Here is a 25800-nt window from a genome sequence, read left to right on the forward strand (position 1 = left end):
TCCGCACCATACATACGTTATATATTTCATATCTAAAGGTTTGAGCACTAATGTGGTACTCGCCACAGTATACTAGATTTATTTCAGGTCTGAACTATGTAATTCTATGGTTGTCTTTTTAGCTCATGAGACATTAAGCTCGCGCTCCGTATTGTTGCGCGTTGTATCGCACGTCTTTAGTCGACTTGAATTTCGTTACACAACAGGCCGGGGGTCAAAATTGTTGATGGAGGAGTGTGTGTGTGTGTGGGGGGGGGGGGAGGTTGGGGGGCACCAGTTTAAAACAAAAGCGTCCCCGGCGAAGTGCGGTAGGTACGGGGTTCCTCTGTCCGTATTTGTGGGAAAGTTTTTTATATACAGGTATGAAATGTTGGCCTGTGGTGCATTTTTGTCTATTTTTAGGTACGTACTAGACGGGCACTCCCCTTATTTTGGGCGGTTAGGGTCTTTTCCCATTGACAATTTTGAAATACAAGTATGGAATGCTGGACTTTAATTGCATTTTTGTTCAAAATTTCGGTGTATGGGAGGGGTTATCCCTGTCATTTTCGAGGGCTCAGGGTCTTTCCCCGTGAAAGTTTGAAAAACAGGTTAAAATGGTTGCCTTTTTAAGGTACCTCTACAACGGCCACCCGGTCCCGTCCCAAAGTCAAGGTCCCGTAGGGTCCTCCTATTAACTGCTGTAAGCATTGTAGGCAGGCCATCTCCGCCTCACAACTCACCCCGGGTTCCTACCAAACAAGAGTTTTCCCCGAATGGCGGCCACCCGTGCCTGGTGGGGGACGACCCCCTCTACAACGGCCACTCGGTCCGATCCAAACGTTAAGGTCTGGGGCGGATTTGGGAGTGCCCAAACTGAAAAATGTGAAAATTTCCCAAAAACGGCCTCGGACCAAGTTTGAGACCCGCTCACGAGTAAACAAGAGTTTTCCCGGGGTAGCCGCTATGCTGGCCCCCCATACACCGTCACCTCTACAACGGCCCCGGTCCCGTCCCAAAGTCAAGGTCCCGTAGGGTCCTCCTATTAACTGCTGTAAGCATTTTAGGCCACCCCCGCCTCACACCTCACCCCGGGTTCCTCCCAAACAAGAGTTTTCCCCGAATGGCGGCCACCCGTGCCGGGTGGGGGGCGACTCCCTATACAACGGCCAGTACTGGAGGGGTACTCCACCCGTTTTAAGGGGTCAATGGTTCTTCTCCCTGGGGAATTTTGAAATATTTGTATAAAATGTTCGCCTCTGGGGCGTTTTGGGACTACATTTTGAGAAAATAATATTTCCAAAAACGTTGGGTGCAACTTTGAGGAGTATAAGTTACTAGTAAGCCAACAAGGGTGGGGTTTTGGGTGGGGGAGTGGGGGGGGGGGAAGATTGGCTCGGGCAACAATTCAGGCCTGTTATACTACTGTATGTTCAACTACGCGACACGAAGACTGTGTGTTGTACCAGCTGTAGAAAACGAAGATTTTCTATTAATCACCCATGGGTTCTATATCTTTGTTTGGAGGTTTACACTTTACACTTAAAGTCATAAGGTAACTATCAAGCTTCTATGGCGGAGAAAGATCCTATGTGACCCTCTGTACATTCTTTCAGGTAAAGCGGGAATTTTGATATTATTTTACTTTTAGTCTCTTAAAATTGTTTGGTTTAGTCTCATTCCCCTCATTATCCTACTTTTCCGCCTACCCACACATAACCCCCTCTCTCCCCCGCCCCCACCCCCCTCTCCCTTCAAAAACGTAAATACTTATATTTTCTATTAATTGTCTTGGTGCTGTGTGTTTGTGTCTTAGATTCCTGTGTCGTTATTCATCCCGTTCCCCACCCATACCCAAGAAGAAAACCTCAGAATATTTCTGTCCTAAAACACTGGCCCTATTACAAAATAATATCACAAATATTTTTCTGGCGTGACTGTTCAATCAAGGTGTGGATTTCAGGTGAGCAATCTAGGGTCAACAAGGCTCTCTTGTTGCTATACGTAACAGCACTTATCATTAAGATAATTATTTGTATTACATAAACCTGTTAATTTTTCTTCCCTCAAAAAAGTAAATATACACAAGGAATTGATAATCATAGTGTCAAATAGGAAGTGCGACATTTAGCGTTGGTGTTGCGACATATAACGGTGGGCAAATTTTTGCGACATTTAACGTTAAAGGTGCGACATTTAGCGACAGACGATTTTGCGACATTTAGCGGTGGTTGCGACATTTAACGTCAACCTTGCGACATTTAACGGTGGTTGCGACATTTAGCGGCGTTGCGACATTTAACGTTGCCACACTGCTCATTAAATTTCGCCATTATTTTGATATGTAATTTTATTTAGATGCTGTTTAGAAATTGACACTGTCTCACACATTTAAACCGATTTGCACTGGGTAAGCTGGCTCAGTAATAAGTTTTTTTTCTTCACGGTATATACCATAGGCTTAATGAATATTTTCTTGGGCAAATGTAACTTTCTATAACTTGTTTTTCTTCTTATTTTTAACAATGATTTTGACGTCAGTTAGCGACTCGGGTCCTCCATGGCCAAATAGTTAAGGTCGCTGACTTTAAATCAATTGCCCCTCACCGATATGAGTTTGAAACCTTGCTTAGGATGTAGAATTCTTCATATGAGGAGGCTACCAAGCTGGTTTACACAATGTCGATGGTTCTATGAAGGTGCCCGCATATGACAAATTCAAGGTTTTCAGACTTTCAGACTTAAACCGTTAATTAATTAAGCCTAAATAATATTTGTTTCGTTTACTGCATAATTCGAAGCATTAAGTTGATTAATTCTCAATAAATTGTTACGTGATATTTATCTATTCGTATGTCTGTTACACGAACTATTGAGTGACGGCTTAAATTCCAAGACACACATGTACAATATGGGCAAGATTTTAGAAAGGAAAATACAACGTCAATGAAACAAAATGTTCACTTTAGATTTATTCAGGAAGGGTGTCAAACCCAGCGTTGTTTTTTTTTGTATATTTATTAATCCATTTGCATTTTAGATGACCTTCTAGCATGCTAATGCTGATGCTATGAGTTCTTTCATAACCCTTAGCGTGCTGGACACGACTGATTCTGCCTTTGCGACCAGTGTAGATCACATCCGTGCAGTCTGATCAAGATCTGCACTATTCGCCATTCAGTCAGTTTCTTTTTGGTAAGCACCCCTTTCAACATCTAATGGTACTGTTCAAATTGAAAGATGGACAAGTTCATTATAGAAATTTAGCATGGTAAGGGTTAACTAATAAGAGTAAATAAAAAAAAAACGAAATGCACATGTGAAAGAACAAAAGTATTTAGGGTTCATTTTCATTGACTTTATCTACCGTATAGATTTTATATCAAAACTAATGACACGCATATTAACTAGTACTCTAGTTTAAAAAGTTCGCTAACCTCTGTAATGATGCGTCTTACATTGTCAGCGTTTTTTTAATTTAGCACTTTAAATTGATGACAAAAACAATATTCCTGTCCACCCACTCATCAAAACCTGTTTTTTTTATGAATATGAATATTTTAATTTTAGAATAGAATCAAGTTTTACCTGTACTAACAGGCGTCCTTTGGGTATGGTATAAAAAGAGACCATACTTTCGTTGTCGCCACTACCATACTCGCACATTATAAAGTTGAATTCGGTTTAAGAGAGGAAACAGGCATTATGTCCGTAAGTACAATAATTTCTGTTTTATTATTACTTTTATTATTTTTGTTAGATATTAAATGTTTGGTTCTACGTTGTTATTCAACATTATTCAGTTAGTTTACCTTCCAGTGTTCAGTCCTGGATTTCGCGTCAGTTCTTACGAAAGTTTGTTGTCCGCATGGAAGTGATAGCTTCCCCGCATCATTAAGAGGCGGAGAACGAATGAAATTTGGTGTCATGTTTTATTCAATGAAAAAAGGAGATTTTATTGGCATGCCATTGATTTCTTCTCAATCAAACATCAGTTTGACTAGTTGATTTCACATTTTTTAAATTCGAAACAGTGCATACCTTGTGCTTTTATACAAGTTGAATAAATCAAAGGTTAGTACTCGTTTGTTGCAAAACATTACATGAAGAATATACATATTGGCCGTTATAATTCATTCATATTGCCGTCGAAAACTGTATCATTTTCTTTACTGTGTAACGTTATGTAGATATCAATGCTTTTTAATTCTTTGCAGTTAAAATATTCTGTTTTTCGACAGTTTTTAACAAAATTATGAAACTAAACAGTAATATAGTTTCTGATGCAATCAAAAACCTAAATTTTGATGTATCTGTGACTGTTCAGTAGATTTACATATTCATGTACATTGAAAGTGAAACTCACATATGATAAACAAACAGAACGTTTGTGCTTCAATCAAACTTAGACATTAAAATATACGTGCGAGTGTATAGAGGATATGTGTTTTTATTTGTTTCAATGTAAGATGAAAACATATTTCACCGAGTGTGAAACAAACAATTTTTATTTTTATTTACTGTAATGTTTTTTACCAAATTTTACCGTTTTTATAGCTACAGACCAGCGAAAATATGTTTGACATTTCTTTGTAGGTACAGGATATATTTTTAAGTATTGTACCAGTATTTCAATAACACACCAAAAAACATGTAATAGATGCTATATTTCATTTTCCGTGTTGCAGGCATCAAGAAACCAGTTCGATGACATTGCCGAGAACATGTTGATCCAGTGAGTATTTTTAAATTGCCAGAAATATATCTTTTTAAACGTCTTTTTATCTTGTTTTTGAATATTTGATTTTTCAGTAATTATCGTTTTGCTTTTAACGCGAATTTCATAGAACAGGTTAGAAATAGTGCATTATATTAAATCCGGCGCCAAGTATAGAAAGGGCACATGTACTTACGAGGATGCTCTGTAAATTATGTTTTACGTTATCATTCAACTGTGCAATATTGGACTCGATATAAGATTAATTAGGCATATGGTATGAAGCAGACTGATCTAATACCTAACTTAAATGAGCCAATATAAGAAAATCGGCGCCAGTTTGAAAAATCAGGGCCAGTATGAGAAAAAAAAACGGGATACAAGCATTCAACAAGACCAATATGAAATTATTTGATTTATAAAACGTTTTATTATATACGTATATAAATTCTGACAAAAATACAGCTTGTATTTCACAAGTAAATATGAACAGACAGAAAAAAAATCCGTACTGTACCTTTTGTATTGTACGTTTCCGGACTACTTTCATTTTTAATATGAATGAACTGACACAGTTCTATAAATAGCGCACGCAAAAACTTCACTCATTGACAAACATGTAGAATTGTTTTCGATAACAAAACGACAAACAAAAAGGTTAAGAAAAGGGTCATTACAACAGTAGCTAGACTTGGGAATTTGTATTCGGCTGTCGTGGATTTTGCAAAGACGGATCACACTCGTCGCTTGCGCGCACTTGCAAAATCCATTCGAGCCGGATACATCATCCCAGATGGAGCTACTATATATCATGAAAACGCTATTATTTGACCATACTATGTTTAATATTTTAGGCTTTTGGAGCTGGTTCGTGTGAGAAACAGTGGCCATCTGCCAAACTTCACCAGCGCCGAGAAAATTGCGCTCAGACTTAGCTGGAATGCCTTTCTGGCAGGGGACGCTTCCAAAAGAGGATTTGACATGTTTACCAGGTAAAAGAACCTTCTTATTTTTTTGGTTGTTAGAAAGAAGTTTTACGACAGTTTTCAACAGTGTTTCAGTTACAATCCGACCTTCAGCTAATCTAACAATTGCTTAAGGATTCCTGCCAGAACTATCTTGTTCTTCATAAAATAGTTCCAAAGATGGGTGGTCGAATTTCTCAAGCATTTTTGCAATCGGATAATCAACATGGAGAACAGACACTCTAGACGTGACCGCATTTTCTAACTTGCCAACACTGCAATCCACCTGTTGAAATAGCCGTGCTGGCAGGAATACTCTGATATAGAGCCCTATATACTTATTTATATCGGTTAATATGCTTCATTTGTGCAAGTAACATCAACGTTACTACTTCATAGCACTTTCAAGCAACATTCAAACAGCAGTCAGCTGACCTAGTAATGGATCAGTCACATACAGTTACTTGCTGTTGTTTAAGAGACTTTCTTCAGCCATTAGACGAACTCTAAAAGAAATCTTTTGCCGTTCGGGAGTTCGAACACACGGCATCAGAATTCATACTGATCAAAATGTTCTCGAATTGTCTAGCTCGGCCTGACGTTTATTTAAGTAAATATTTAACGGTTTTCAATCATTTGTTAAAACAACTTAAATGTTTTAATAGCTATTCTGAAAGAAGTGAACTCCATTTTCAGAATGTTCAAGCAACATCCGGAAACACAGTCCATTTTCAAATTTGCTCATGGTAGTTCAGCCGCTCAGATGCAGAATAGTTCCCGCCTTATTTTCCACGTGACCAGGGTCGTCAAGTATATTGGCAAGGTAACTATATTTTTCTTCATACCAGTAAAATACTTAATGTTTGCTTTGCTGTAGGACATATTAGCAATAGATAATGGAAACATAAAGGTACCATACCCTATGATTTAAAAAACTCTGACTGTTGTGTATCCTAGCCAATCAAAAACACTCAAAGAAGTTAGCAAGTTGGCAAAAAGAAAACAAAATAGTAACAAAAACAAAAAAATCAAGTAACAAATGGTATCAAAATTGTGAATAAATGGTGAACAAATCGAGATTTGCCGATTTATTAACACCATTTGTTTACGATTCATTTAATGAATCGGAAGCAAATCGGGTTTAGCAGAGAAAGTCCCTCCCCAATTCATTGCAACTAACTGATTTGTTTACCATTCATTAGAAACAGATATTTTGTGCAGTATCATTTATTACCGATTCATTAAAAAGTAAAATTGTGACTTTTTGGGCGGGAAACATGAGTATATTGTCAGCCATCTTTAATGCATTTTGGCGGGATAACTGAAAAACAAAGAGACACCAGCACATGCATCCTCTAAAATACTGGAATTTTAACTGTTAAGGAGTAAGTGCAAATGTTTGATTGTCTAATATAATTGTAAAAGGACCTGTTTAAGTGCATACATTAACTCTTTACACTATATTTGAAGGTGTTAAGTTTTTAGGAAATAATTACAAGATTGTCATATGTTTTCATGACAACTGTAAAGAAATTTTATAAATTAGATCTGATGCATATGTTCTAATATGTATCATATTTTTGAATTTTGCAATTGCTATAGATCTACTGTAAATAGAATCTCCATATTTCATGTTGTTCTTTCCTTACTAGAACATTTAGTTTGCCATTTTTATAGTTAATGCTACCCTTTCTAGAGAATTACAATTCGTCCTCAAACTTTTTGTACCCATGCTTTCATCCCTTAAAAATAATGTTGATTCATTACCGATTCATTAGCACGATTTATTACCGATTTATTAGTGCCACCGATTTCCAAATTCCTTTCATTTCAACTTCAGCACACCCGATTTGTTACCGATTCATTATTCAGCAAAACAATTTAAAGTCCTGATTTGTTACCGATTTATTAAACGATTTGTTTACGATTTATTACCGATTCATTAGCTCATTTGCATACCATTTGAATCGTGATCAAATCGTGAACAAATCACCCGATTTGTTTACCATTTATTACACCGATTCATTCCAATCTTTTTTTTGTAGCCACCGACTCAGATGCGACATGTGAAAAAAACTAATCAGGACAAAAATATTGCTTTTACATGGTCAAAGAAACTTCCAAAATATCTAATTGTATAAATGTGAAACGTCTAGCATTTCATGTGTAAAAATACTTCGTAATTTTGAACATGAAATCCACAGAAATATTCAGGTAGTTAATTTCCACACGGCTGGTTAACGCCTGAAATTGTAAGAAAGGTATACAATCGTTATTTTCGATGACGAGCAATCAGATTAACTTAACACATACTTTTTATGAATTAAAAGCAGCAGTTACGATTTTTTACATCTATTTACATAAAATGATATTAATACAGCAAAAATATATTAATATTAAAATACCCGGATATCTTGTCATCTGAATCAGTGAATGATGAAAAACAGATGACAATTTATGAAGGCAATCCGCGCTTACAAGTAAATAAGTATTTCATCTCTTCTCCGCATTCAATTATTCGGTAAACATACACTGTCACTGATATTAAAAGTTGACTTTAACTTCATATGTATATAGACCTTTTTTCGATGGTATTGGTTGCTATGATGTTTACCGGATGTTTTGAATTTTATGCGCATGCGCTCTTTACGTGCGGCAAAAGAGCGCTCAACAATATGTTAACCTACATAAAATCATCATTTTACATTGTATTAGAATACTTTACACAGGTCATTGAAAACCTTGACCAGTTGGAGGAAGTTGTTCCTATGTTGAAGCAGCTTGGTGGTCGCCATGGAACCGGCGGATACAACGTTCCGGCAAAATTCTTCCCTGTGAGTTGATTTTTCTAGTATGAGTTGCATAGTGTTACAGGGGTTTTCGTCACCTCTGATGAACAGACCCAGTCATTCCAAGTTTCTGCATTATAGTGTACCACTTAAACTGGTACTAGATGGTATGAGATGTGTTGCGCATTTCATTATCTCTCATGAACCGACTAAGTCAAATCGAGTCTGCCATTATTTTGCTTGGTTTTATTCTGTGCTTCCAAATGATCTACTAGTATATTAGTATGATTCACATAAGTGATGGTTGTTCATACGAGGACAGAGGAAAACTAACCATTGACACAATAGTGACAATTGTAAAAATAGCATTCCGGTGTTCCGGAAAAGTGAAACGAATACGAAATTTTATGTTTTTATTTACGGAGGCCAAAGATTGACCTATGTTTTCTAAGACAGTTGTGTCGAAGAGATTTTATAAGTATTTCAGTAGCTTTCAGATTTTGTAGCTATGCAGATGTTGTCAGGTACACATGGTTTAATAGGGTTTGTAGTTGTACGTAAAAAATGTGGCACTTTCAAAATTCTACAGTAACAGCTAGTTAAAAAAAGAAAGAAAAAAGAGAAAAAAGTTCTGTCAATTTCGGGAATGTCTTTTAGCATGGCATATGTTAAGGCTACCTGAAAATGGTTTTTTCAAGCTTAAGATCAGGCAAACGTTTGTGAAACGCATCCAAAAAATAAAAAGCTCATGGCAAACGATCCGATTTATCGATTACTAAAAGGTATTCCATGGACAATTCAGATAAATCCGTATTGAAATAATTGATTTTTTTTTATTTGTTTCAGTACCTTGGAGAAGCCATGCGTTCTCTGATGAAAGAAAATGTTAGCAATTACAGCGAGAAGACCAATCGACTGTGGGTCAAGCTTTTCGATGGATTCTTAATCGAGCAGATCACGATTGGACAGGCAGAGTACGGCAACCGCTCATAGATAAAAATTTACGTCACAGATAGGAACATATTCTCTGTGTATAAAAAGCTACCATTGTCGGTTTTTCTGTTCAGAAATCCGATAATCTTGTATTGTGAACAAATTCTTTGCTATAGTTCTTTAGTCGAACATTGTGTTGAAACAGTCTTTATTATTTTTTCTTGTCCTTTTCACATTTGCTTTTCTCTTTTATTATTTTCTTTCAGCAATGGTAGCTAGATTTATACATATTAGATACGGACCGACAAATGGACACATCCTTCTAAAAGGGACGAAAGGTGTTCACCTCGTCTCTAAATCTGTAAATTGAACATTCAGTTATTATACAGTATTGTTGCACCGGTTTGTAAATAGTTGAATTATATACGTGTAATTTAACAAAAATGTGTACAGCTGCATAATTTTGGTCACATTGAGATTTTTTATGATATTTAGTTTTATAAATAAATGCATTCAGTAAATGCGACTTTGAATTTTTTTCTGTATGTGCACGAGTCTTTTGCCCTTATTTGCCAAAGTTAACCCTTACTCTGCTAAATTTGTATAATGAACTTGTCCATCTTTCAATCTGGATAGTGCCATTATCTGTTAAAAGGGGTGCTTACCTAAAGATACTGACTGAATGGCGAACAGTGCAGATCATGATCAGACTGCACGGATGTGCAGGCTGATCATGATCTACACTGGTCGCAAAGGCAAAATCAGTCGTGTCCAGCATGATAATTGTTAAAGTATTTTTTCCATAATTATGCTTACATGTATTTCCCATATTTGCACATGTATAAAATTTATGTCATAAAACAATAACATTTGCATGTATATAAAGAAACAAAGAAATTTAGAAAATTGACGTCCAACTGACGATAATTGCGAACATACTGAAAAAAATGATGAAAAACAAGAAGCATCTTTAAAAAAGATACACGACCGCATTAGTCAATGCACACTTTAAGCTACGAAACGTGCATGCACTCTGCACTTTTACATACGATCGGGTATTTATAAAGCAAAACAAAATGTAGTTTTTAAAGTAAAATTTTCATGTCTTTTTTTTATGTAGAGCATATTTTACTATTTTACAGAACACACATTTTACATCATAATTATATTAATTATAATCAAGGAAATTTTGACGAAATTAAAGACTAAAATGGCCGAAGTGGGTGGGGTGGGGGTTGCGAAATGACCAAATCGTCAAGGGATACAACATGACCAAATTGAAATGAATTGATTGGAGGACAAGTTGACTAGGGGATGAGTTGACTGGGGGATAAGTTGACAGGGGACGAGTTGACTGGGGGACAAGTTGACTAGGGGACGAGTTGACTGGGGGACAAGTTGACTAGGGGACGAGTTGACTGGGGGACAAATTAACTAGGGGACGAGTTGACTGGGGGACAAGTTGACTAGGGGACGAGTTGACTGGGGGACAATTTGACTAGGGGACGAGTTGACTGGGGGACAAGTTGACTATTGGACTAGTTGTCTGGGGGACAAGTTGACTAGGGGACGAGTTGACTATATATTTGTAAATCGTTTACGGGACATCATTCTTTATCAGTGTGACAGAGTTGAACTCTGTCGTATGGGATTCAGCTTTATGACATTCCACATGCTATTTCCACAGGAGCCTTGCAACGGATTATACTGTCTAATAATACAGATATTATCTATTCCGTTCGGAAACCTGTGGAATGTTTCATCAACCAATCAAAATGTATAGTTTTAATTAACTCAGTTCAGATATAAACAGGAAGTAAAGATGAAATCAATACCGGCCTGAAAAACCTATTTTTGCAAGCTTATTGCAATTGAAGGCAAAGGTTTATAACATCTTAGGTTTGTGTTATTTAGTAGAATTATAAGTTGATAATAAGATATTATAATTTCAAGAAATACATATTACAATCATTTTAGACATTACTGTTTTACAGAGTTAGAAATGTATGTAAGTATATGGGAGAAATCGTTTTGACACGCGAACTTCGATAAGGTGCTTTAATGTATATGAAGCAAAAAAGCGTGATGTATGGATTTGCCAGAAGTCCAAGTGTATTTCATACCGGTATTAACACACAATAAAAAACATCCAGTCCTTAAATGAGCCGCGCCATGAGAAAAAACCAACATAGTGCGTTCGCGAACAACATACAACAAGGATCCAGACTGTTCGCTAACGGTTTCTCTAATTGCAATAGGCTTTGAATGCGAACAGCATGGATCCTGATCAGACTGGTCGCAAAAGCACTTGTTGGTTTTCTCATGGCACAGCTCAAATAAATAACATCATTTACGACATTTACAACATTTTAAGATCACATTTTTGATGTGACGTCTGAATTTTACATTACATATACAGTATATTATTGGATTGAAAACACTATTGAAATAAGGTAGTTTTAGAGCAAACTGGATCCCAGCACTGAAATTATATTCTTTGCTTGTTCCAAACACAAGTCTCATAAAAACCCTTACTATAAAAAATGGTGTGAAACAAAGCAAATACACAACTGAAACTAAAAACATCATTAAAGTGAGATTCCATTCAATTGGTTTCCTGACTGAGCTAATTTCAAGACTAATTCTTGACCTCCGAATGCTGCTTTTGCTCTTCTTTCGTTCTGTTTCATTCGTAGTTTCGGGTATGGTTAACACGTTTCTGTCGCTCTCTGTACTAGTGTCATTTGAACTGTCCGAGTTAGCCGAGTTAGTGCGTGGACTTAACTCTAATGATCCGTTGACTTTTACACCCAAATTCCGATCATTCGTGAAATTGCAGTCCTGTCGTTTTCTTTCAGTCATTGTTTCAACAATAGTAATCACGTTTCCATTGCTCTCTGTGCTATTGTCAACTGAACTTTCCAAGTTAGCCGACTTAGTGTTAGAATTAAACTCTAACGATCCAATGTTTTCTACACTCGGTATCTCAGCATTCGTGAAACTGCTTTTCTGTCGTTTTCTTTCAGTCGTAATTTCAGCAATAGTAAACACGTTTCCCTTGCTCTGTGCGCTATTGTCGTTTGAACTTAACTCTGATGATCCAGTTGCTTTTACATTTGAAATGTCCTCATTTATGAGACTACAGTTCTTGCGTTCTCTTTCAGTCTTATTTTCGGCAATGGTAAACACGTTTGTTTTGCTCTTTATCCTATAGTCTTTTGAACTGTCGGAGTTTTGACTTGGGCTTACCTCTAGTGCTTTGTCTTTGACACTTGAATTCTTATCCTTCACGAAACTACATTTTGAACTTGTTTTTATTCTTTTACTATTACTCGAAGATGATTTTAAAGATGCTGATGAATGGATCGTGTTTATTCTACGTTTAATTACTAAATATATAATTTTCGAATATGTTACAAGAATAGTGACCCATATGACCAAAATTAGGATAAAATCGACCCCGTAAAAAGCAATTCCAAGATTTCTGTAAACTCCATCACTTTGTGCGGCGCAAAAGTAACCCTTCAACGTCTTATTCTCGTCTGCAGCTGTTAAATTTACCTCATTAATGTCGAACGTTGCTAGAAGCCTTACAGACAGCGATAATGGAATTGCAATAGATGCTAAAAGAATGTATTTGACAGCTGACAGTGTAATCTGTTTACTAAATGGCTTACAGATTTTACGGTATCTATCAATAGAGATAATCCAAAGTAAAAAGCATGAACCGGAAATACACCAATTTCCCATAAAATGTGTAAGTTTGCATACCTCGCCTGGGCTATACCTAATATTTATGACCATTTCTGAAATTATTGGAATTGCTGCAACACAAGTAGCCAAGTCTGCTACAGCTAGGTATTTAATAAGTATCAAAGGTACCGTGGGTTTAGATGGCTTTGCATAGAAAGCTATTGCCAAGATGTTTCCAAAGATGCCAATAACTACTAATACTGCAGCAGACACAATTACCGGAAGTAGGCGCATTGATATCTCAGTTTGCGTCTTGTGAAGTAACTCGTCTTCCATTTCATCACTCATCCGTACATAAATAAATTATGTCTGGAATTGCGTTACAATTATCACTATTGTATATTATTTGTACAAGTTCTTGAACTGTATGCGTTTGAATCTCTTCTTAAATCGAAATCAAAACTTTAGGCCCGGCCTATTCTGGCATCTCGATGTATTTGCGTGATCCGGATTAGTTCGAGAAATGCGCTTTACCTGGATAATACAAAACAGAACAAATAACAGAATTCATATACATGTAATATCAAAAATGAAACAAAGGACAAAGAAAAGAAGCAATAAACAACAACATTATAGGTGAGAAAAAATGGCAGAGATTGGTGCTGTTTATGTATGTACTATTGCTCTGTAAAATCTGCTTATATAAAACACGATATATACACAACTTTCGTTATCTGCATCCAGATATATTATAATTGCTAATGCGCATCTTACGATGCGGAAACATATAAATTTCCCTTTTAACCCTTACCATGCTAAATTTCTATAATGAACTGGTCCATCTTCCAATATGGGCAGTACCATTTATCATTTGAAGGGGTGTTTACTAAAAATTTACTGACTGAATAGCGAACAGTGCAGACCATGATCAGACTGGTCGCAAAGGCAGAATCACTTGCCGCCAGCAGGCTAAGGGTTTAGAATGATATTATGTATGTTCCACGGGCTGCAGTCCTCAATAGGTAATTCATGTTATAATTTAATTGTCACAAACATTTACCCTTGTATAACAAGTGCATGCACACATTAAAACAGGTTTTATTTGCAAATCTATAAAACGTTCATATACTGAATTGTTAGAGCATATATCCGGGAGATGCAAAAAAAAGGAGAAAAATTGCAGCTCATGTATCTGTTTGTATTATTGGAGAAGAAACAAAAAAATATACCACTTTGTCGAAAACGAGCATGGATTTTTATTACTTCTTTGTTTTTGTTTTATATCTTATGGCATATATAGTACTAGCTGAAAATAGATAGTCTGGTAAAATTGTACATGCAGCTTGAATAAGTTCGTTACCGAGTTGAGATTTTGACATCTTTTTTTTTTTTGACATCTTAAGAGGCTTAAGTCGACCACTCCACGTTAATGCCAATATTTTAAAACTGTTAGTTTATACGTACTGTTACTGAATTTGTTCGCCGTGAAACATGCAACAATAACACGTATTGCATTTGTGGATGATTTTTAACAATTTTTGATAATTATGCGTATTATGCTTTGTCATGTACCAAACATATGGCTTTGGTGGTGTTATTGAACAATGATTTAAAAAAAAAAACGAGCAGAGGTACTTATTGCTTTTACCTTTTAATTCAGTTAATATTCTATGTAAACCTATATCTGTACATAATAACAGTGAAATCTACCAGTTTTAATTAACTGAACAACACCTTTAATCAAATAACCATTAGTTTTACATATAGATAAAGCAGCACCTACCAGGTACACATTTTCGACTAGTGTATGACTGACTTCTGTGAAGAAACAGTTATCTATTTTTATATATCCATCTTATTTTGTAGCAATCATCACATCTTTAAATCCTTGTTCACATAAAATCTTATTCTGTAACTGCAAAGTAGATGCAAATATAAAAGTTACTCATTCGCTACGGATGGATGCATGAATTTTAATATCATAAGCCGCAAAAACATATACCAATTTCATTATAAAGAAGGAAGCATTTCATAGCTCATAATTTTCATGTTTTTTTTTCAATATATAGATTATTAGATACAACCTGTGTTTCTTCCGAAATCGTGATACAATAGTAAATTGATCATTTTTTTTATCTATTATGACAATAATGTGTAGAAATAAATGCTTATAAAAATAGATCTTTAGAAAACACTAATTTTAACAAAGTCTAGAAAATAATCTATGGAGTATTATGCATAATGTTCTTGATCAACAGTTAAAACTCTACCATAGAGATAAAACCGTATTGAAATTGATAAAAGTTTTGAATTGCTTCAGTATCTAGGAGAAGCCATGCGCTCGATGATTAAGATATTAAAATCGACTGCGGGTCAAGCTATTCGATGGGTTCGTAATCGAGCAGATCACGATTGGGCAGGCAGAATATGACGAAAACTTGTGTCATAAATAGGAACATATTCCCTGTATAGAAAAAACGGTACCATTGACGTTTTCCCTTCAAAATTCCGAAATTCTTGAAGCGTGAACATAAAGTTTGCTTGAGATGCTATTATGTTGAACATTATGTTGAAACAGTGTTCATTGTTCTTGTCATTTTCATATTTTATTTTCCCTTCAGCAATTAGATACGGACCGACAAATGGACACGTCCTTCGATGCTTACCTTGTCTCCAAATCTGTAGATTGAACATTCAGGTATAAAATATTGTTGCACCGGCTTGTAAATATTTGTATTTTATAATTTAACAAAAACATGCGCTGAGTTGCGCGTTTGCTGGTTATAATCTCTGACTCAATGCTTCCTGTTTTGAAAAAGTTTAAACATTTGATGAGAATCTTTTGTAAAGAATGTTAAAATTTCTTGTCTCGTGGATGGTAATATTGAAAAGATTGGCCATTTAAAAGGTAACGGAAGTACTTTTAGTAGTTTGATTGGTTCGTCGGCGGGTGTAAAACCATTAATTGTTTTCCAGGGGTATGGATATAGACATAAGCATGTGTTCAGTGCAAATTCTCATTGACATTAGATAAACGTTAAGATAGCTATTTTTAGACTGGTTCCTGCATAGCTCACAAAGATAGAAAGGATATTGTCAATGAAAAGTTACATTCAACACATGTGCTATACTAACACTTACATATCATTCTGATACTAAACTAAATACACATGTTATCCGAACAAACAGATTGTGATCATACTATAGGTAAGAGATAATAACTATAATTTGATATATTTTGATAATTTGACGATAGTTCTAGTACAGAAAATGCTAGTTTTCTTAATAACTGTTAACATTAATGCCTGATTGGTATATTTGAACATCTAAATACAATTATATTATACTGATTAAACGTTTCAGTTGTTGTAAGTTATGCTAATTGTATGATTTTAAACAAGTTTGACAAGATGTTCAATAGTGTTCAGAGTCGGCCGACAGGCTGGTCTGAACCTTACGGGACTGTAGAATAGACAAAATCATTAGCCTAAAGCAAGGCGCGATTATTTCCACACACGATAAAAATCAACCACAGAAGAAATACAAACGCAAATTACAAACCTGAAGTGTTTTTTTAAATTAACTTAAAGATTTAATTTGAAAATATACTAAGTTACCGAACACCTTGCCGAGTGGTTTACTATTTTGCCTCTGTAACGGGGGTAGAAATTTCAGTTTAAACTAAAAACCATTCCCTTGCGGCCGACTGGTTATCTGCCAGCTAATGAAAGAATATTCTTCTTGCCTTATACCGGTTTGATTTTAAAGAAAGGATTCGGACGGGCTAAAGTATCTCATAAGCCACAATTGCTGTTCCTTCCAAAAGGGTAACTCTATAATAAATACGCACAATAAAATCTTTATAACTATCATTTTAGTTATAACAAACTAAAGCTGATGACAGATTACACGTTTTGAAGAGAGTTGAAAATACTTCACGCTCCTCAGCACTTGCGTATTAATGCGCTCTTTTGTACAGTAATATTATTTTTATGTTTCAGACGCAAATTATGGAATCCCTAATTATTTTCATTCTTTAATATTGCATTAATTAATGTATATTCTTTAAATTAGTGATATTAAAAAGATATGTGTTCACAGTGGATTTTTCGTAAAATGAATTTAAAATCATTATACACCGAAAAAAAAGAAGACAATAACAAAAATACGACGCCCGGTTGGCGTCTTTGACGTGACTGCGAATTTCTTTTTTCGTAAGCGCGAGTTGGTTACTTTTTGTCATAAAAAATGAAACGGATATTGATTTGTATCAGATTTCTGGTTTCTCGCGAATAGTACATCTGCAGAAATAATCTATTTAAAATTACTCAGATATTTGCTAAGATTAACATAAACGGATATACCTTGTACATATCAAGGCTGAAATGATAAAATGTCAGCATATCAATTAAAATTCACTTTTTTATTTGTATTTTTTGTATATAAAATTTGCATTCCTCCGATCATTTTTCAAGAGAGATTTACATGAAATCAATAATAATTTGAAGGATGAATAACCGTTTACTTATTATATTTGAGCTATACAGAAAAAGCGATGTTCACAGGAACGTTAAAATTCGAATAACCCAGTTATGCACGACTGTGACGTAGCAGCGTGAAGTTAGCTGCAGTCCAACGGCATCACAGTGTCGTATCCTAGCTGCCTAGTTGCTTAGCGACCTTGAAGCTCAGTAGCGTACCCACGTAATAGAAAGGAATACAATGTAAAATAAACGCTTTATCAATATGAAATAAGGCAATGCCATAACTTGGAATTGACCAGTCAAGAGTGTCTCTGTTGTATTTTTTTTTTCTAGAAATAGAGGATAAGTATTAGTTTCATTGAAAATCTCAAAGATTGAGAATGAATGAACATATTTAGCTGTACGTAATTGGGATTAAACATGGCACACCGACCTTTAATAAAAAATAACCTATATGACTTGTGTTAGCATGTTCTTTAAACGCCATTTACTTCCTCATTCCATCTACTTAAATAAGCAGGTTTATCTGAATGTAAACATAGTAATGTAGGTCAAGACAAGTTTAATCATACCTTTACTCAATTTCAGTATGGCGGAAAGGGACAGAATGTAAAAAATATCTGCTCGAGTGATGCAGTTCCTGGACGAATAGAACAAAAATTGTGCCAGCCATGCTTAAGTAAGGATATACAAACAGAAGCTGATGTGTTTTGTTCAACATGTGACGAGTTCCAGTGTACAGAATGTTCAAACGTACATAACACTCATGCTTTCTTGAGAAATCACAAGCTAGTGAATGTTAAAGAAGTGAAACCAAAACTAGTTTCGTTTGATATGAAGGGATTAGACCAATGTGATCAGCATCAAAAAGTTTTAGAATTCTTCTGCGAGGATGAGAATCAGCTGTGTTGCAGTACCTGTGCTATTGTGGATCACCGGAAATGCAACAGTGTCGTAGAAATTCAAAAGATTGCAGGAAGGTATGCATCAGCAAGTTACCAGTTAAAGGTCAAGTTGCAGGAAGTAACAGAGAAAGGTGAAAAGGTCGTTCAATGTACCAAGTTATCAAAAGAGCAACTGGATCAAGATGTTAAAGAAATACCTTTAACAATTAGACGAATGCGAGATAATGTAATGAAAATGTTTGACGATTTGGAAGTTTCTGTTCCTAAGGACGCTGAATCATTTAAGACAGAAACACTCGATAAGCTGACAAGGAAGCAATCAAACAGTGAGAAACTTGCTGCTGAGGCAACAAAATCCCTGGAAACAATTGATAACGTTTATCAGAATGGGACACCATCACAACAGTTTATACTAGAACATAGAATGAAGAAACAAGTCGATGAACTTAGCAGCAACGTTGACAAGGAATGTCAAAGGTTAGAGACTGTAACCGTTTCATTTAATTTTGATGAAACTTTGAAACTGCCCCCACTTCCGATTTCTGATTACGTTCCAGGACAACTGACATTAGCATACTCCGTATCGGAAGCTGTGAAACCTGTAGCACCTGTAGATCCGATTTTTAAGTTAACGAAGATTACTTCCATTGATCTGAAGCAGGCTGGAGATGATATGGAGGAACCGTTATACACAGGCCTGGATTTTCTGTCGGATGGCAGACTGGTTGCCGTGGATCGTTTCAACATGAAATGCTTGATTTACAATGAGAAGCTTGAGAAAGTAGGATCATATCAGTTATCGTATAGACCACAGAGTGTAGTTGCTGTATCTGAGGAGGAAGTGGCGATAACAAGTGGTAGTCAATACTAGATAGACATTCTACGTGTCAGTAATCTAATGAAATAACTTTAATCAGGACATGTAAAGTAAAGACAAAGTATGACTCTGTATGTCTAAAAGATGATAGACACTTTGTTGTTGGAACTATCGATGATACAACACCTGTTCGTATTGTATCTCAATCAGGAGAAGAAAAAGATTTCCGTGTCGACTTTCCTGACAAGAAATATCCTATTGCTACAAGTGCTTGTACATATATAAGAAACAGTGACAAAGTAGTTCTTACCGATAGGTACGAGCATACTGTCTACATATATGACATCAGGACCGACACCAGAATTGTTGTCAAGGACGACAAGATCAAGCAACCGGGTGGTGTGACCGTAGGTCCATCAAACAGCATCCTGGTTTGCAGTATTGAAACAGACTCCATTGTACAGATCTCTCAAACAGGTCGGGTCCTATCATCGTACAAATTAGATATGAGATTTCCACGATATGTCCTTGTTTCAAGGGACAAATCAATAGTTACAAACGCCTGTTTAGGAGAAAATAGGTTACAGACGTTCAAAATTACATATTAATTAATTTTCTCCAGTCAAAATGAACCATGAAATGGCAAGTTTGTGCTGCATGTCTGCAAAGCGGGGATTATCTGTATACTGTTTTCACGGTATAGGACTTATGAAAATCAAAGGACTGAAAGTACAGGAGGATCGATTGTCTCTGAACAACACAGATTGTGCGCATACATGTGTAATATCAGGACAACTGTTACCAGATTAAAGTTATATACTGGAGACAAAAGTGTACACTGACTTTTAACCATATGTGTGAACTTTACTTTTGATATAGGAACGCATGTGCTTGCCTTATACATTCAGTTATTATGTTCAACTATCCTATGAAGTATCATAGCAGTATCTTGAATAGTAATCGAGAGAAATTTCTACACTGTTAACATTGGATCGATTCGATCAAAAAAGGGAGAAAATGTGTAGGTGGTAGCTGAGTCGGTAGAGCATCGGAGCGTTATTCCGAGGCTCCGGCACACTGGAAAAGTAAACCACACAAAACAGTTAAAGATTTGGTGAATATTTTCAAACAATTATGCAGATAATAATGCTTTATAACATGTTAGAATCGAAATAATATATATCAACCGTAATTTGCTCTTGAATAAAATCATTGTCCTTCAGAGGATATATTACTTTTTAATTAAGAGCTTGTTGCAGTTGAAGACGTTGTATAAAATATATGAACGTACACGAAAGTTCATTATTAAAAGTGCGCTTGACACCTGAATGAAACTGACTTTGCAGACGGAGTTCAGGCTCTACACACCCAGGGTTGTGATTAAAATACACTGAAAAGAAAATACCGGTATTTCAAAAAGTAGCGAGGCATTACGGTTCTTGTATAATGCACTTTTCCATAATTCTATCTAACTCTGTTTGCATCTGCGGTTCTTAGTTATGTTTCAGACATCTAATTTTAATAGAGAGATAATTCAAAAGGTAAGCAAGATAGAGTTATACTTATTGTACTTTGCATTTCCTCACAATGTGTTCTGTCTGTGTTTTAAGAAAGTGCTTTCAAAAGTTTTGGCGTTATGCTCTGTACAAAGGTGTAATTAGCAAATAAATGGAGATAATTGAAACTGAAGTAAGATGCTCTTATAATTCTTGTGCAATGCACAATCTCAGACTGGTTTCTATTATCACCTTTGTATTTTGTTCAAATGATAGAAGTAAGTACCAAAGGGGTACCCGATGTTAGGTAAAATAAGGATTACTAGATTACATTGTTGCAACCAATATTGCAAGGCATTTCCAGGCCAACAATATTCTTTATGATTTACAGCACGGTTTTAGGGAAAAGTCATTTGAAACCGAACTCTCCTAGAGTTAGCTGAGGACATGTCAAGAAACTTAATCAAAGGTCACAAAACAGACATAGTACTATTTGACGTCTCGAAAGCTTTAGATAAGCTCGGCCATCTTAAGCTGCTTTTCAAGCTACATCTTCATGGCGTTCAGGGCAACAATTTGCAATTGAGCAAATCCTTCGTGATAGGTCTTAGTTGATGGGGAAACATCAGATGAAGTCTCAGTAACATCTAGAACCGTAAGCTTCTGTCCTAGGCCATCTTCTCTTTCTGTTATACATAAATGACCTGTCTGAAAATATAGTTTCACAGGTCCGGTTATTTGCTGAAGACACTGCTGTTTCATCACCGGCAAAACCTCTTCTCATGAAAGTATTCTTCAACAAGATCTTGACAGGTTACTGTTACAGATCTACAGAACCCTACGGCTCGGCAAGACAAATAAATTGATGTAAAATCTTTAAAAAAAAATTGAGAGAGCACTACAAAAATCTGGCGACAAAATTCTAATGGAAAACCAAGAGAGAAAAAGCAGAAAATGCAAGAGAAATACAAATGTATTCATTAAATATTTTTCAATCAATTATTTGAATATATAAGAATATCAAGTTACTTCGCAGAGAAAAATATGATTAGTATTTTAGTGGTAAAAATATGAAATAAATGTGTTTCACTGCTGCGGGGCAACAAGAATACACTTTTGTAAAAAGTACAAAATTAAAATGAAAGAAAAATAAAATTTGTTTGTTTTCCATGTAACACTAAATATTTTACTCTTGATTAGCAGATTTTACATTTTCATTCTTAGCTTCATCGGTCGTGAAACCATTTCATGTGGTTTTCACGTTGTGAGTGAAAGACATTTTGATCCTAATATAGTACAGACGAATACCCTCTATGTACATGTATATACCTTTTTATAACAGCAATCAAATAGATGATAATACTCCCGACAAGGCAAGTCAAATTCTCTGACAGACAATTTTCAACACAGACTAATTATCCGCAAACTCTGTCCAGTTTGATTAAATTGCGCAATAATCCCAATTCCCCCTTCCCTAATCTATAGAAAGACGGACAAATACCTTTGCCTGATCGATTTCCCCTGCTCCAATAGACAGATAAATGGTCATCTAGATTGCTTCATTTTAGAAAGCTTCTCTTGGCGTCTCCTTTACACAAAAAAGAGTATAATTGAGCCGCACCATGAGAAAACCATCCGCGCATTCTGGTCAGGATCCATGCTGTTCGCTAACGGTTTCTCTAACTGCAATAGGCCTTGAAAGCGAACAGCATGGATCCTGACCAGACTGCGTGGTCGCAAATACACAATGTTGGTTTTCTCATTGTGCTGTTCAATTATTAATCAATACACGATTTAGGTTATATTGCGACCTTTCCAGTTTTGATTGATGAAGGTTGGCCCCCAGGTGCCCCTCCAGGCTTGTTTCAGGCATGGGTACTTGGGTAGAACCGTCGGCCTCCCGTAAGCATGCTGGATGGCCTCCTTACATGAATTTTACAATCACACCAGAGGCGAGGCTTGAACATTTATTAAATAATGGCACATTTACCTTAAGTTTACTTGCTTGATGCCCTTTCAGTTTTACAAGTCGGAATTAGGGTATAAGCAATGGAATCGCCTGCTTTAATGAGAATTTCTTTTTTCTGTAACACTTCTGATCGCCGTTACTGCTTATGTGACTCTCGTTTGGGAAATGGGCGAACAGCCAACTGACTGTGCTTGTGTGTCGTTAAAATTGTGCTACTGATACTCTTATTGTTGTGGATACTGTGCTTTAACATTTATGTAGAAGGCCATATTGGAAATAAGTTGTATGTATACCATGTACTCTTAATATGTCACCTTCTTAAATTAAAGTTATTATTATTATTATTATTATTATATTATTATTATTATTATATTATTATTATTATTTGGGATACTCTGTTCAACAAGCTTCTTACATGAAATGTTGGTCGTTACTGGTTGTTTCGGATTTCCTAAGGCACATGCATATGCTTTTAAATTTAAAAATAAAATTTAATCTTAATGTTTTGGAATTTCTAATGTTATTTCAGTGTTTATCATTTTAACATCGTAGACGCTAAAAATTAATTAAAATGCATACACGTACAAGTATGAAATATCAACTTTTATATTGTCATTTTTAATAAAGGCAATAGTGATATTAAATTTCAATAACTTAATTGAACTTGAATTGTCATTCAGATTTGGTAAATTCAGACAACCTTGCTGCTTAAGAAATATTCGGCTTTGGTATAATCTTTAATGAAAACCTTTTTTCTAAAAATAACATTTGTATTTTGATAAATATTTTATTTGATTTTCCGTTAATTAAATTGACATAAATACTATTGCATATTCTGTCAGCTTTCTTAATTCTTTCCGTTCGTTATTCTGTTCGTTTGGATACCTAATACGATTGATTGTCTAAATATAAGAATAATGAAATCCGCCCGCCGAAAAAAAAAGTTTTTAATCTAGCAATTCCTTTTTAAAATAAACATATCAAAACAATACACACAATTCATTATTTTATTATCCTTTTCACATACCAAAGTTTAAATGATACTTTTGATGTTAAGACTAAGAGTGCAGTCAAGTATTAATAGTTCAGTGTACTGATGGTATAAGAATATAAAGGTCATTTTAAGGTCAAAAGGGACATGTCTATAGGTGAACATCGACATTTCAAAATGCTTGAAAAACATATACATAAATCAGAAAATATTGTGTTTTTTTTTTGTTGTAATTTACTGCTTTAAGAGTATGAACAGCTCAATTCTATCTACTTTAAATCTCATTTCTATTGTCTATTTTATTAGATTAAATTTCATACAAGAAATCATCTCTTCTGGTCGGAGTAGAAAATTTGACAAAGATACCGTTACAATCTAAGACTCATAGAAGAAATATATAAAGTCATAACGAACAAGATTTTTAAAGCTGTGAGAATACCCAAAACTTACCTTTTAGAATGTTAACCACGTATCAAAACTTACGATGTCTTGGAGGTTAAGTAAAACATTGTCTTAAGAACCCTTTTATATCGTGTTCCGTTTGGACAATCGTGACTTTTTATTTGAAACTAAATCGCGATGCACGATGGTACGATGACGAAAACGCAATGGCGCGATGGCACGATGATGAAACAACGATGGTACGATGGTGAAAACGCGATGGCACGATGATGAAATCGCGATGGTGCGATGGTACGATGGTGAAATGTCGAAGTAATATCGCGTTTTCATCATCGTACCATCGCGTGTTCACCATCGCACCATCGTGCCATCGCGTTTGATGAAAACGCGATATTACATCGACATTTCACCATCGTACCATCGCACCATCGCGATTTCATCATCGTGCCATCGCGTTTTCATCATCGTACCATCGTTGTTTCATCATCGTGCCATCGCGCCATCGCGTTTTCGTCATCGTACCATCGTGCATCGCGGTTTAGTTTCAAATAAAATGTCACGATTGTCCAAACTGAACACCGTACTTTTATACAAATATGTTTATAGATATAAAAAGTCCTATACATGTATATGTTTAGTCGCATACCGTACTTTCAAAGTTACCCGAGAACTCTTGAAGTTTTGCTTCCTATCATTGGTCAATCAAATATTTTTGAAGCAATTAGTTGGTTAAAAATTTCAACTTTGATTATAACCGTTTTCACTGGCGCTGTAGAAATTGATTGTCAAAATGAGATATAACCATGTAATGCAAGCTATATCTGTTTTAACATTTCATATACTTGTATCCGGGCTAAAGGATATTAAATATTAAAAGGTATAGTGATTTACAAAGTAGGTGCATGTTTTCATTTTGTTTTGAAATTAAATGTTTTGAAAACAATAAGTTGTTAATAATATGACATTATTTCACCAAAACGTATTATTTAAATATTTTCCATCTCAGTCTATTTTGCTGAATATTATGAATAATATACATAATGTAAAAAAGGTGCAAATTTTGCCATATCGCAGAAACAGGATGAAAAAAAAAAACAGATAAAAATTTGTACCATAAAATGTCAATGACCTATGACATAGCAGTGACATGATATGGCTTTTGTGTTTTTAAGAGTTAGGTCAATGTTTCGGAGGAGAAAGTTTAAACATCACCAAATCATAGAAAGGAAGAATTGTTTTACATGAAAATTAAACAGCATGTACAAAATTTATATTATTCTACAAAAACATTGTCAATTTACTCATATATGTATTGAATTTCGAAAAGGGACTGCATGAAGGGGCCAGACTTCTGGACAGTTCAACGCCTTTAAAAACTCACCATTTTAAAAAAGCTGTTACATGTCTTCGTTTTGATGCATTTGCAACAATGTACGATTGCTTAAACTTTACATAACTAGGTTAAACATCATTTTTGACAATAAATTACTTTTATTTTTTTTACAAGTGACATTCTTTTTTAAAGGGGGACAACTATTTTAGAATATTTTAAGTATCCAATTCTACGGTACAGAACGGTAAAAATGTATTAGAGACAGACTCGGAGTGGGTTGTTTATAAAGATGTTGTTTGTTTACTAAAAATTTCTGTGGTTTTGTGA

General features: G+C 35.3%; 2 protein-coding genes across 2 annotated transcripts; both read left to right on the forward strand.

The window, feature by feature from the left end:
* Nucleotides 1–3554: 3554 nt before the first annotated feature.
* LOC123537116 (myoglobin-like) lies at nt 3555–9892 on the forward strand. The gene is made up of 6 exons (XM_045320683.2): nt 3555–3690; nt 4668–4714; nt 5551–5688; nt 6358–6484; nt 8391–8495; nt 9297–9892. The coding sequence occupies exons 1-6, from the start codon at nt 3685–3687 to the stop codon at nt 9441–9443; spliced, it is 570 nt and encodes a 189-aa protein (XP_045176618.1). The 5' UTR covers nt 3555–3684; the 3' UTR covers nt 9444–9892.
* Nucleotides 9893–13722: 3830 nt separating this feature from the next.
* On the forward strand, nt 13723–19890 carry LOC128550183 (tripartite motif-containing protein 72-like). Its single transcript, XM_053528653.1, has 3 exons — nt 13723–13746; nt 18149–19322; nt 19427–19890. Exons 1-3 carry the CDS (start codon nt 13723–13725, stop codon nt 19888–19890), a joined length of 1662 nt encoding a protein of 553 aa, XP_053384628.1.
* Nucleotides 19891–25800: the final 5910 nt, after the last annotated feature.

Source organism: Mercenaria mercenaria, chromosome 17 (assembly GCF_021730395.1).
Source record: "Mercenaria mercenaria strain notata chromosome 17, MADL_Memer_1, whole genome shotgun sequence".
NCBI lineage: Eukaryota > Metazoa > Mollusca > Bivalvia > Venerida > Veneridae > Mercenaria > Mercenaria mercenaria.